A 13,012-nucleotide genomic window follows, 5' to 3' on the forward strand; every position below is an offset into this window, starting at 1 on the left:
CTACCAAGACAACTGTTCTGTCTGGAGATGAATTCCAATTAATTGACAAGTATATGTCATCATTTTACAGAATTCTAAAAACAACAACACTCAGCATCAGAGAAGTAAATGTAAGGTAAAAAAGTGAAAGAAGATAGTGGATATTTAACAAGTTTTTGTTTTGTTTTTTAAAAGGGGGGGGGAGATAGTGGACATGAACATGTTTTATTAAGTTTAAAGTGTTGTTTAAATGAAAATTATTAAAATCTACCAAAGAATAGTAAGTTCACAGAAAGTGAGAAATGTAAGTACATACCCAAAACTTGTAAGTTTTTTTTTTTTTTAATAATTGGGGGGCCCTGCATATTCGTATGGGGATACTACCTCCTTCCCTGAAATATCTATTTGGGAAATCTAGAACTGTATGAATAAAAGAAATAGGGAATACAAAATTTCCTGATGCTACATCTCCGAATCTCAGAAGAAGAAAAAGTTTTTTAAATTATCTGAGCCAGCTACTTAGCTTAGCAGGAGCGAGTGAGACCCACAAAAGCTGGGATATTTGCCCAATATTACAAGGATCTTGGACAGCAGAGCTGGGGATCAAGTGAAATCAGAACAGGGTTCAAGATCCAGGTAAAATGAATGCTAATTCATCACTCCTTTCTTTCACTCAGCTGTCCTTTCTTGATAAGAAACAGATAAAAATAGATAATATAAAAGTGAAGTTCTTATCTAGCACTCAAATGTATTTTCCTAGTGTACCATATTATTCATTACCCCGTCCAAGGTTGTTCTACATATTTAACTCTTTAATTGAGTGAACAGCATGTGACCCAATATCCATAAAATGATTTCCACACTTCTCCCTAACTCTCCAACCTACTGGGTTCTTATACTGGAATGGACTCTATACCATTTTATTAAATTTCTACTAAAGAAAGACAAAGATTTTTATATGACAGAAACTATATCCTGAAATATTTTAAACCAACCAATAAATATATTTATGGCTTTCCTTACTACCTACCTATCTACATTATATTTTGGAATGTCTGTAATTCTCAAAGGATTTTTTCCTTTTCATTAATAGGGCAACAAAATTCTTTAAAAAAATATATTTTATTGATTCTTTACAGAAAGGAAGAGAGAGAGAGTTAGAGAGTTAGAAACATCAATGAGAGAGAATCATCTATCGGCTGCCTCCTGCACACCCCCCATTGGGGATGTGCCTGCAACCAATGTACATGCCCTTGACCGGAATCGAACCTGGGACCTTTCAGTCCGCAGGCCAATGCTCTATCCACTGAACCAAACCAGTCTTGGCATGGCAATAAAATTCTTTACAAAGAATGCTTCAATTAAGAACTTCTAATAAAATTAATTAATTTTTCTAAAATGAATGCAATAATCAACCTAAAAAGAATATAGCAAGTATGTTACTCTTTTTAGATAAGCATCATTATTTAAATAGTTCATTATAATACCATCCTGGAACAGTGAATTAAATTAAATTTTCACTTAGATTTTGAAATAGTATTAAAATTTCAAACCTGCTGTCGAGTTCCTTGTGAATAGTGCCCCTTCCTACCCTGGCACGTTTTCGAATCTTTGAGCAGAAAAGTGTCTTGCAAGTCCTCCCAGCATCAGAAACAGCATCACTCACATAACTGGCTGGATCCTGCCGGCCAGGGGGCCGGTTTGTGGTCTTCGCTGTGCCTCCACACATCTCCTGTGCCGTTTAGCCTCCTTCCGGTTTGTCCTGACTATCAACATGGATTTGGACACAAATGCTGGAGAGCCTTTGTTGTTTGAGGAATATTCCGAAGTGACCAGCTACTCTAAATGATCATTGCACTCGCTATGATACAGTAGGTGAGACAAGCTACTGGGCAGCATACAAATTCCTCTTTTTTCTTTTAGGAAGAAGAAAAAAAAAAAGGAACATTCATTTGTTACGTAAATTAAGCCTGCCAAAGATTTAGGAAGTCAAATGAATCCATCACGTTATAAAACATGCTCTCAGCAAACTCAATATAAACAGATAAGCCCAACTCCCACTTCCTACTTTTGTTCCTAAGCTTGTGCTCCTGTTAGCAAAAGTGAAGTCCTCAACAGGTTGAGCAGCCTGGACTGACCCACTTCATCTGTGCTCCTCTGTTGGAGATTATGCAGTAGTAAAGTATTCAGTCACAAGACCTATTCATATGGCTCTGGGCAAATGCAGTGGCTTGCCTTCAGCTGCAAGGTTGTTCTGACATTGGTCACATCACCCTCCTAATGGCTCTCATGTGAGCAAGCGTCAGCTGACAGGTCTTACTCTGCAACCTTGCAAAACTCTGCCCATGGTAAGTGAAAGAGGTGGTTACCCACAACAGACAAATGTAGGGCTTAATGTATAGAAGATGGCTTAGGACTGGCAGAGTAGGGACACATGCTTGCTTTAATACCAAATACATACTGTAAACTAATATATGGATATTATGTATCTATATATTAGTAAAAAAAAAAAAATAGTAATAAGTGGGAAGCCATAAACCCTCAAAACTCTTGCACTGAATTCCTGATTCCTGGGCATATTTATGTTGAGAAAGTCTTGACTACCAGAACCAAGAACAAAAGCATTCCAAATTTAAGTTCTGACCCTAACATTCTTCATCTGTAAATTGAGAATAATGTTTTGAAATTAATATGATTTTTCTACACTACTGTGAGTTCAAGGAAAAAATATTTTTTCTTTTAGAAGTAAAGCATAGGCCCTTAAAATACAGGTCAAATCTTGATAATAAATAACTACTAAATAAAAGGATTGTCTCAATTCCTTTCCCTCTTCCTCATCCTTGATTTTGGCTGAAGAAAATATTAACAGATTCCTAATATCAGATGAACACTTGGCTGAGTCTTTAGTTTCAGAAGGTTTTAAATGCATCTTTATACATGGCAGCTGTATTTCACTTCACAAGTGTGAGAACAATCTCATGATACTGTGGTAGAGGTCTCTATTACCTTAAGACTTTATTATGTGCGTGACCCTGAAGTCCCTCTATAACAAACCCCCAAAAGATCTTAAATAGCTCCTCCTCTGAGAAACAAAGATTACACACACCTACAATAGCAACTAGACTGCTCTGTGGAACATGCTAAATGGATAGTGCCAAGATAAAACTACATTAGGAGAAAAATGGGTTCATTTTTCCAGAAAAGAGAACACATTTTAAACTTAAAGCTTAACTGTATGGCCAGAGTGTGATCATGGGTTCTTCTCTCGCAACGTGCCCCCTCTCACTTCCTCCCTTGAACTGTCTTTAAAATCACTTTGTCTTTTTAACCGAAAATCAGAAGATCACTTATGCAAATTTTTTCCTAACTTTTCCACTTTAGGTCAGGGCAGCTCAGTGAGCAAAGGCTGAAAGTAAAGCCTTTCACCATCACCAGTGAAGCCCTACCTAAGTCAGCATCTTCAATTCAGCTAGGGTGTGCCTCGTCTAAAAGCACAGGAGAAATAAAAGTATAGTTCAATGTTGATGGGGTGGGGTCTTTAAAAATGCCAATAACTGAATTTCATAAAATAAGGAGAGGAAACACTGGGTCACATGCTGTCTACCAGTGACTGTGGGAACGACATCCCACTTTTTATGTATCAGACTGAATTTTCATTTAAAAACTTTAATCTCTAAAAGATATTTATCTAGGACTTGATGAAATGCCATGAAACCCTCTTTTAAGATACGTGTTCTGCATATACTACATCTACCTAGTAGTTAGCCACAAGCTGTTCAATAATTCTGATATTTTATATTTTACAAAGGCTTCAAATACTATTATAAAAATACAAATTTTATCCCCTATCCAGATGATGCAAACATTTAAGTGATCAGATTAATATGAGCTGAAAATGACAACATGGTTACAAAGGATGTTTGGATGAAATAAAGATCAAATGCACTGGGAGAAAATTCCCTTAAACAGAAACCAAATGGCACAGAAAACCCTAAACCTCTTCTGAGTGTTTCCTTCACTCAGCCAACCATCTTGACACCTACTATGTGCCAGTCACCGTTTCTCCCTAAATTCAGCACACCTTTTAGCCACCATTTCCTTGGGAGAGTAAAGCTATAACTTTAGCATCTTCATAAACATGAACTGCTGGTCCTCTCCCCAGGGTTTATGATTCAACACTGCTGGGGTGGAGACTGAGTATTTAGATTTCTAAGTTCCCAGGAGGCTGCTGCTACTGGCCTGGGAACCATACAAGGGAGAACCACTTCCTCGGTCACAATTCCATCTTCCCAGGAAGCCTTCCTAGGCTGGAAGATCATCTTCTCTCTTGAATTCCTCTATAATTTTTAAAACCACACTTTCAACATAACACACAACTGCTTTGCGAAAGAGTGGTGTACCTGTCTTATGATCCTAACTAGATCATAAATTCTTTGAGAATCAAAACTGAGTCTTGACATTTTCCTTTGTGCCTCCTACAGGTCTTACACATGATAGGTGCCCAATAGACAACTTTCTGATTAGTTTAATGCCACTGTATATTTACATTAAAATTATTACCTGAATCGCACATACTTTCTCTTTCTCTCATTTACTATGAGGGGGGAAAGAGTTCTGGGAATTACTTTAAGCTGGTTATTTGGCTATTTTTAAGAATAAAGAACTGCTTAAAGGATTCAGATAGAAACCCTGCTTAAAGGAAGAGAGCATCACATTAACATATGATGAATTAAGGGTCACAAACAGCAACCTAGCAAAGTCTACTGTTTCTGAGTGGCTGAAAAGAATTTGTTTACTCAATGCTTTGTGTTTTTTTTCATTCCTCACCTGAGGATATGTTTTTATTTATTTTTAGAGAACAGGAGAGGGAGATGGGAGAGGGAAGAAGGCAAGGAGGGATGAAGGGGGAGAGAGGGAAGGAGGGGGAGGGAGAGGGAGGGAGGGAGGAAGGAAGGGGGGGGAGAGAGAGAGAGATTGGATATATCAGTTGCCTCCTGACAGAATCAAACCCACAACCTGGGTATGTGCCTGACCAGTTTAAGAACCCACAACCTGTTGGCCTGTTGGTGTTCAGGACAATGCTCCCACAGAGCCACCTGGCCAGGGCTGTTTACCCAATGTTTTGCTGTGTCTCATCTACCTGTGAATTACCTACCTTCTCTTTCTTCTTAGCTCAAGATTGCATATAATCCTTAATTGCCTGATTTACCTTCAGCCCTATATTCCTACAGAACCCCTATATGTACATTCATAATAAGTTTGGTTCTTTTCTCCTATTACTATGTCTCATGTCAATTTAATTATTAGACCAACCAGAAAAAGTAAAAATAAAAATGGGGGGAAACTTTTCTCTCTCCCACAATTATAGCAAAAGTTCCTTTAGACATTTTAACAACTCCAATTGATGTGACTCATGTTATCTTAACAGAAAGGACTTTTAAGACTTTTAAAAAGTGAAAATGCCATTTCCCCTGTTCCTCCCCTTAATAACCCATAATTTCAGTTCAAAATCTGATAAGATGTAATAAAATAGTGATGCATATCAAAACCACAACCATTATGCACTATATGGTTCCAAATTTCCTTATATTTAAGTAGGAGTCTTAACTTTTCTTCAATAAATGAAAAAACAAGTAATAATTATAACATCACAACCATTCTTCTGAGACATTACAACAGCTCATAGAGTACCTAAGAGAAATGTATGTTAACTTTAGACCTTTGGTGCCAAAATTCTGTTCTCTACCTCAATCCAATCTCCCTTTTTCTCAATCGTCTTTTTCCCCAAATGGAATCATACTCTCATGCTATTGCTCATCAGCATGCTAGATTCCCTGCTCTTAAATATTAAATAATGCACACATTAAAACTGATCATCAGCCCTATCTATATCCCCACTGATGGTAAAGTTCTCTATTTCCTTCACACAGCTCAGCCGGCTTACACAAGTGGACAGACATGTATCTGCCTCAGTGACTGAACTGGCACACTCCTCCCTGCAGTTTAACATGTTGACTAAACTGCTGCTGCCACCAGATACTTTCACAACACAGATGAACTTTACCCAATGTTGGAAGGGAGGATCAGAGAAGTGTGGAAGTAGTTGGCATCCGTGTGATCTATGTCAGAAAGGGGGACTATGGGTTCAACTTTTTAAGCTGTATTTGTACTGCTTCCAACCTCAAAGCTCAGGTACTGAGTGGTCCTAGAGAAGAATGTTAAGTTGATAAAACAGCCTAAGTATGTTGCTGAAACTGGTTTGGCTCAGTGGATAGAGCATCGGCCTGCGGACTGAAGGGTCTTGGGTTCGATTCCGGTCAAGGGCATGTACCTTGGTTGCGGGCACATCCCCAGTGGGGTGTGTGCAAGAGGCAGCTGATCGATGATTCTCTCTCATGTTTCTGGCTCTCTGTCCCTCTCTCTTCCTCTCTGTAAAAAATCAATAAAATCTATTTAAAAAAAAAACACAAAAAAACAAAAACAGCCTAAGTATAATTTGGACCATCCCTGGCAAAAAGCTGGAACTCAAGATGCCAGTCTAGCCTCCTTTGCCTATGGCCAAAATCCTAATCAATGAGAACACTGTTTCCTGTTGTGCCCAGACTCCTTCCAAATCCTTCCAATGCAGTGTTCCAGGGACCCACCTCCAATCCAAAACACTTTGCATCTGAGAAAAAATCCATTCCCTTACTGATTCAGAGTAGGGAAAATTGAAGTTAAAACAGTTTCACGCAATTCTGCATTCACTTGACTTCACACTCTTCAGGTGATAAATAACACTAATCACTGTATATGATGTAAAACTAACTCAAAAGCCACAACGGAAAGAAATGGGTTTGAAGTGAGAGAAAAAAGAAAAACCTAGCATAGTTCCCCCAAAAGCCCAGTCTAATTATTCCTACCTAATAAAACTTTCTATAAAGAATATTTCTCTGCCTATTCACATTACCTTAATGAGAAAAAAGGGAAAATAAATGGAGGAGTGGCCGCGGCAGTTCATGATCTTTATCCACCACAGATGACCCTCCTCTTATTGGGGTACAGTAGTCACCTCTTATCATGGGGATAAAATAGAATTATAAAAATATACTCTAATAAAAGTTGTGAGAATGTGGTCTCTCTCACAGCATCTTATTGTGCTAAACTCACCTTTCTTCTTGTGATGATGTGAGATGATACAGTCCCTATGTGATTAGGTGACGTGAGGTGAATGACGCTGACACTGTGACACAGTGATAAGCTGATACTGACCTGATGATATGCCAGAGGAGGATCATTGAGCCATGACAATGTCATGTCTTCACCTACAAATGTAATGCCTTTTCCATCTTAAGTACTCATCACCCACTGTAACTGTAACTTGCTCAGTTTGAGTGAGGTGTGACAGCAAAACTAGCACAAATTCCCTTCTTCACAATTTCACAGAAGATTCATTCTTTCTGTATATCTTACCACTTAAACATATGAGATTTTTCTTCCCATATTAAGTTGAGAACTTCCCCCTTTTCACTTAAAGAAAGCACTTTACAGATTTTCTTTGGCATATCTGAATTGCCAGCACCACTTTTCTTGTGCTTTTGGGGCCATTATTAAGTAAAATAATAGTTACTTGAAAACAGGTAGTACTATAGCACAATAGGAGATCTGATAAGTGAGATGCTACTAGGTGACTAACAGTCAAGGAGCGTGTCTAGCCTAGAGACACAGACAAAAGGATGCTTCACTTCTGAGGTGGGATGGAGTGGATGGTGCCAGATTTCATCATGCTACTAAGAACAGAGCGCAATTTAACTTATTTATTTATTTATTGTTTTTGGAATTTTCCATTTAATATGTTGAGAATTCCAATGATCACGGGTTAACTGAAACCATGGAAAGCAAAACCATGAATAAGGGGGGACTACTGTAATTTCCTTTCTTCCATAATGCATTTTCCATATACCCATGAACAGCTGATCATAAGCCTTAGTACCAGGGGTTTTCAAAGCATAATCTCCAGAAGGCAATGCAAAAAGGTTATAGGGCCGAAACCAGTTTGGCTCAGTGGCAGAGCGTTGGTCTGCGGACTGAGAGGTCCCAGGTTCGATTCCGGTCAAGGGCATGTACATTGGTTGCTGGCACATCCCCGGTGGGGGGGGGGGGGGTGCAGGAGGCGGCTGGTCGATGTTTCTCTCTCATGGACGTTTCTGGCTCTCTGTCCCTCTCTCCTCCTCTCTGTAAAAAATGAATAAAATGTATTAAAAAAAAAAAAAGGTTATGGGATGCTGGTAAACTACTATTTCATGATCTAGGCACTGGTGCTATGAATATGCAGCAAACAAAATATATACACTTTTCTGTCCACATATTATAGTTCAATACAGAGGTTTGTTTGTGTGTGTTTTTTTATGGACAAAGGTAAGGGGATGAGAAAGCTTTCTTAAAGCAGTGCGATTTAGGGAAATGGGCTTTGGAGAAAGATCCAGGATTAAGATCAAGTCTATCAGCCCTGGCTGGTGTGGTTCAGTTGATTGGAGGGACATCCTATGCACCAAAAGGCTGTGGGTTGTGCAAACACCTAGGTTGTGGGTTCAATCCCTGGTCGGGGTGTGTACAGAAGGCAACCAATCAATGTTCTCTTTCACATCAATGTTTTCCCCCCATCCCTTTCCCTTTCTTTAAAATCAATAAGCATAGCCTCAGGTGAGGATTTAAAAATAAAAATAAAAAGATCAAGTCTGTCAATACTTAGCTGTTTTCAGAAACATGACCATGAAGATCTCCAAATACCTAAGTAGTGTCCCGGCCTCATAATGCCAGTTCAGTGTGTAATCAGAAAATAACATACTTGCCCTAATGCCTTCTGAACTCATCTGACAAGCTAGGCGTCCAGGAAATTTGGCAATAGGTGCCAACTCAGGCATACAGAGTAGATAATAACTAGCTAGATTTATCAACTGTTTATTCTTCATGCCAGGCATTGTTCTAAGTGTTTCATTTAACCACTGGAAGTTGGTAGCACTACTGCACTAGTATCTTCTTTTAACAGATGAGGAGAACGGAGCACAAAAAAATTAGGGAACTGGTTCAAGTCAATGTCAATGTCAGAGCCAGGCCTTCTGTCCAGGCACCCCCTGCTCATGACTGAACCACACCACTCACCCTCACCTGCTCTGCCGGGAGGTGCACATCTGTGCCTGCCATTTGAGGACTGATTTGGGAAGAGGTTAGAATGGAGGCAGCTGGATATCACTGATAAGTCAAATTCTTTCTCTGACATCTCAAACCCTGGGCCACCTACAAGGTTTAGATTCTCACTCCTTCAGTCCTCTGTGAGGACAAGGCCCCGGTCACATGCACTGTGAGTGACTCAGGCTCTTGTTGGACACCTTGCCATGAACCCTGCCCTGCTCTCTGGTAAACAGTTGCTGTGCCGGAGCCAAGCACAGCAGCCACCCCCACGGGATGCCTGCTCTGTCCTCTTCTCTTAACTGTGCCCAGCCCAGCACTGCAGCTAAGGGACAAACTGCTACACAAAGTAATTTTTTGATCCATAAAAATCTATCTTAAATATACAATAAATCCAACCAGTAATACTGCTTTGACATATGTAAGGAACTGCCTGGGAGAGAATTTGGTTTTCATATTGAGATAAAGAATTCATGAAAATTCAGGATAACCTATCTATAGTTCCTAATTATAACCCAGATGATTTTCCACTCCCATAGGCCTATAGTTTGAAGAAAACAGCATTTAGCACTCAGCACAGCACTCAGCACAGAGTCTCTGAAAGAATAAATGAATGAGCGGCATGTTTACATGAAATCTGTAAAACACAGAAAAATTTTTATGTTCTAAAGTTAAATAAAAAGGATACAGAATTAAGCATGCACTTGGGTAACAAGTGTACTTTTAAAAAGAGAATGTTTTTCCTTTTAATCTTCTCTATTTTCCACTTTTCAACAGTAGGTATATATTATTTACAATGAGTGAAACTACTTTATTTCTTTAAGTCCTTGCTACCATACCAGAAATGTTCACTTGATTTATTTATTCTATAACAATTCTGCAGGCTTCATTGTAAGGGAATTGTGAGAATCAAAACTATTTCAGCTGAAAAGCAAAGCAAAGCTCCATGCTTTAAGTGCAATTCTATTTACACTGTTTTTCCTTCAACATAATTGCTATCATTAATATTAATATAAGCCAGCAGAAGTAAATACCTGCAACTTTATACTAATTTAAAATCTCTAACTAAAAACAAAACTCCTCAATTTCCCTTTATTGGGATACTTAGTACCTAGCAGCAATACCAAACTCAAAAACATGAGAGGATTTTTAAGCTACATACAATTTTATTGAAAAAAGTGCTTTTCTAAGGCTATCTAACCAAGTACCAACAGGCTGGCAATGGAGATAAGGAAAAGAAAGATGAGATTCCAGGAGATCTCAAATGTAATAAATGAAACAGTGGCCTTGAGGAGGAGAGTTACAATAAAAGTGTAGCTGTAACTATCTCATCTCTAACCTTTAACAAGAAAAAGAGGCAGCCAGGCCAGGCCTGCTAACTCAAGGCTCTCACCCTTTCTGAAATAAGCTAGATAACCAGCAATTTAGATTAAAACAATTTTATCACTTATTTTTTAAGGTCTAATATCAGACCTCAGTCTACAGTACTTTTTCCCTGTGCATGATTTTTACAACCCATCCCCATGTTTCACTGAAATTAAAAACAAGCACACCATCATTTTCAAGACTTCCACAAGTTAGAAACATATTAGTGACAAAATATTACACAACTTTTAAAGTTTAACTCTGATTTCATGCCAGGCTGTCACTAGGATTTGGACCCTAGCAAAAGTATCTATAGTCCAGATCTGCTTAAGGAGTTGGAAGCTGAGCTATTGGGTTGGGGCCATCGTCTCTGGAATCATTCACAGGTTTCTCATTCTCTACCAAGCATGTGATGGGAGCACACACAGTTACAAAGTAAAGTAGAAGTTGCCTTGAAGCGCTGTTGCAGAAATTCCTGTTCAACACCCTTTCTCACACTACTATTTGACCGAGAATAGCTGTGCAGTACTGCCAGTTTTCGGTGCTCCCACTCACCCCATCAAAATTGTCATTATTCTTACCAAAACTGTAATTCATGGGAAGCATGTATCAAAAAATAGCAGTGAAGAACTCTCAACTATCTCCATCTCCCTTCCATTTGGATGTAGAGCTACAACATAATTAAACTTTTCTGTTGATGCTTTGAAACTATGCAGCCTACATTACTCACTTGCAATGCAGAGCTGAGAAGGCAAAGTCACATGCTGAGTTGCTGTCAGTATTCAGACACAGCAGCTCACATGCCCAAGCCACAACTGATGCTTTAGCTCCCTTAGCTGAGCACTGAGATCCTCTGAAATAAGCCTACTCATTCTGTGCACCTTGCTCCATTCACGTAAACTACACACCTGTGTCCCATGTCCCACCTGGTCTCTGAGTCTTCCTTGAGAAGAGTTTTGTTATCAAAAGGCCTTTCTCTCCCTCTCTTTCTTACACATATAACAGTCTTAAAAACATAATGTTTAAGCATTTTATAATTTTTAAACATTTATAACATGGGGATACAACTATTTATCCCAGAGGAATAAATGATTCAATCAACTTAATATAAATGGCATCAAACAATAGCTGTCATTATTGTAACTGTTATAGCCATTGGGATAATTTTAGAACTACTGGGAGTTATTTATTAATCCATTCTGTAATTAAATAAGCCAACAAAATAAAAAGCATTTGACACTCTTACACAATTTATAAAGACATTTCATTGGGTTTGCAGAATAACGTACAAACCTTTCTTAAAACATGCTATCTAAAGATTTATTAGGACTTCATTCATCCTTTCAAATATTTGATGTGCCAAAAATAGCTCTGCAGTACTGCCAGTTTTCAGTGCTCCCACTCTCCCCAGGCTACAGCCGTGTCTTAAACACTGCAATGGTCACAGTGTAGGGATGCTGACAGAAAGTAAAATGGAATTAGTGTGCTGACAGTGTCAAGGCAGATATGGTGATGGTATGACAGGACTGTCATAATTGGAAGGGTGAAGAGGAAGGAGAGGCTCTTACTAGAAGTACCCAAAGTACTAAGGCCCTCCCTTTGCTCACCTCTAGTGATATGAGAGCTGAAGAAAGGGAAGAAGTTTTATCTGCAGCCATGTCACGCTCCTGGCTCCCTCTTGACCCCTGGCCATGGAGATATGGCAGCCAACATCACAACTTCCACTGCTGCCCCAGATTTGGCCAAAACTCTTGCAGTAGCTTTCTTACCAGTATCCCACTCGTTCTTGGCGTGCTACAAATCTATTCAAAGGAAAAGGCAATGTACACAGAAGAATAAAGTTATGAGAGTTAACAGAGGTTAGGTTAAAAGATAAGTTAGTGATGACAGAAGATGCTTCTCTCCTGTTCTCCTTCAGTATGGGTTTGACAGGCAATAATAGTGATACTACCAAAATACAGCTAACATTAAAAGCTTCTCATATAATATGTCTACCACTGGCCAAGTAAGTGTGAAAGACTGTAATGTGCTTTAAGAAGTCTAAGCTACAAAGACTAAGAAAGCTGCTTGGGAGCGGATAGAAATTAATTTATGAGAAGAGAAAGCTGAGAAATGAGAGGCTGGGAAAAGAATCTTCAGCTCTGAATCAGCATACTCTCATTTCTCTGAGTCAGTTCCTCATGACAAGCTTAGTGCTAGGAACTCAGGACAAACCAGTAACCAGACAAGCAGTCACCATTAGCAGTGTCTCTGCTGCAAGAGGGTGTCATAGAAGGGAAAAGAACCCTGGAATAGAAGGCAAGAAGAATTCTATTCTGGCCCAGTCAGTCACTAACCACATGCCTCTGGAGAAGACACTCAGCTCTCTGAGCCTATTTCCTCAGCTGCAAATAAATGAACGATGATACTTCCTCCACCCATCTTACTAGGTGGTAAAAATGTAAAAGTCCCTCTGAAAAATTGTACAACTTTAGGTAAATGTGATGTATGTTGTTGTTGT

The 13,012-nt window shown here is 39.0% G+C and overlaps 2 protein-coding genes across 5 annotated transcripts in view; both read right to left on the reverse strand.

The window, feature by feature from the left end:
• The window catches only part of ETFDH (electron transfer flavoprotein dehydrogenase), a 259,286-nt gene that overhangs the window by 157,833 nt on the left and 88,441 nt on the right, over positions 1 to 13,012 (reverse strand). The gene's annotated exons all lie outside the window — the stretch shown is intronic.
• The window catches only part of FNIP2 (folliculin interacting protein 2), a 120,478-nt gene that overhangs the window by 80,899 nt on the left and 26,567 nt on the right, over positions 1 to 13,012 (reverse strand). For 2 of the 4 annotated variants that reach the window (XM_084884163.1, XM_084884161.1), the window contains exon 1: positions 1,533 to 2,158. The exons of the other annotated variants lie outside the window; for them this stretch is intronic. In XM_084884163.1, coding sequence (XP_084740289.1) covers positions 1,533 to 1,708 — 176 coding nt within the window. In that variant the 5' untranslated portion in view covers positions 1,709 to 2,158. Of the gene's footprint in view, positions 1 to 1,532; positions 2,159 to 13,012 lie in introns of those variants that run through there. 4 annotated transcript variants of the gene reach the window in all.

Source organism: Pipistrellus hanaki (genome assembly GCF_964339955.1).
Source record: "Pipistrellus hanaki genome assembly, chromosome: 5".
NCBI lineage: Eukaryota > Metazoa > Chordata > Mammalia > Chiroptera > Vespertilionidae > Pipistrellus > Pipistrellus hanaki.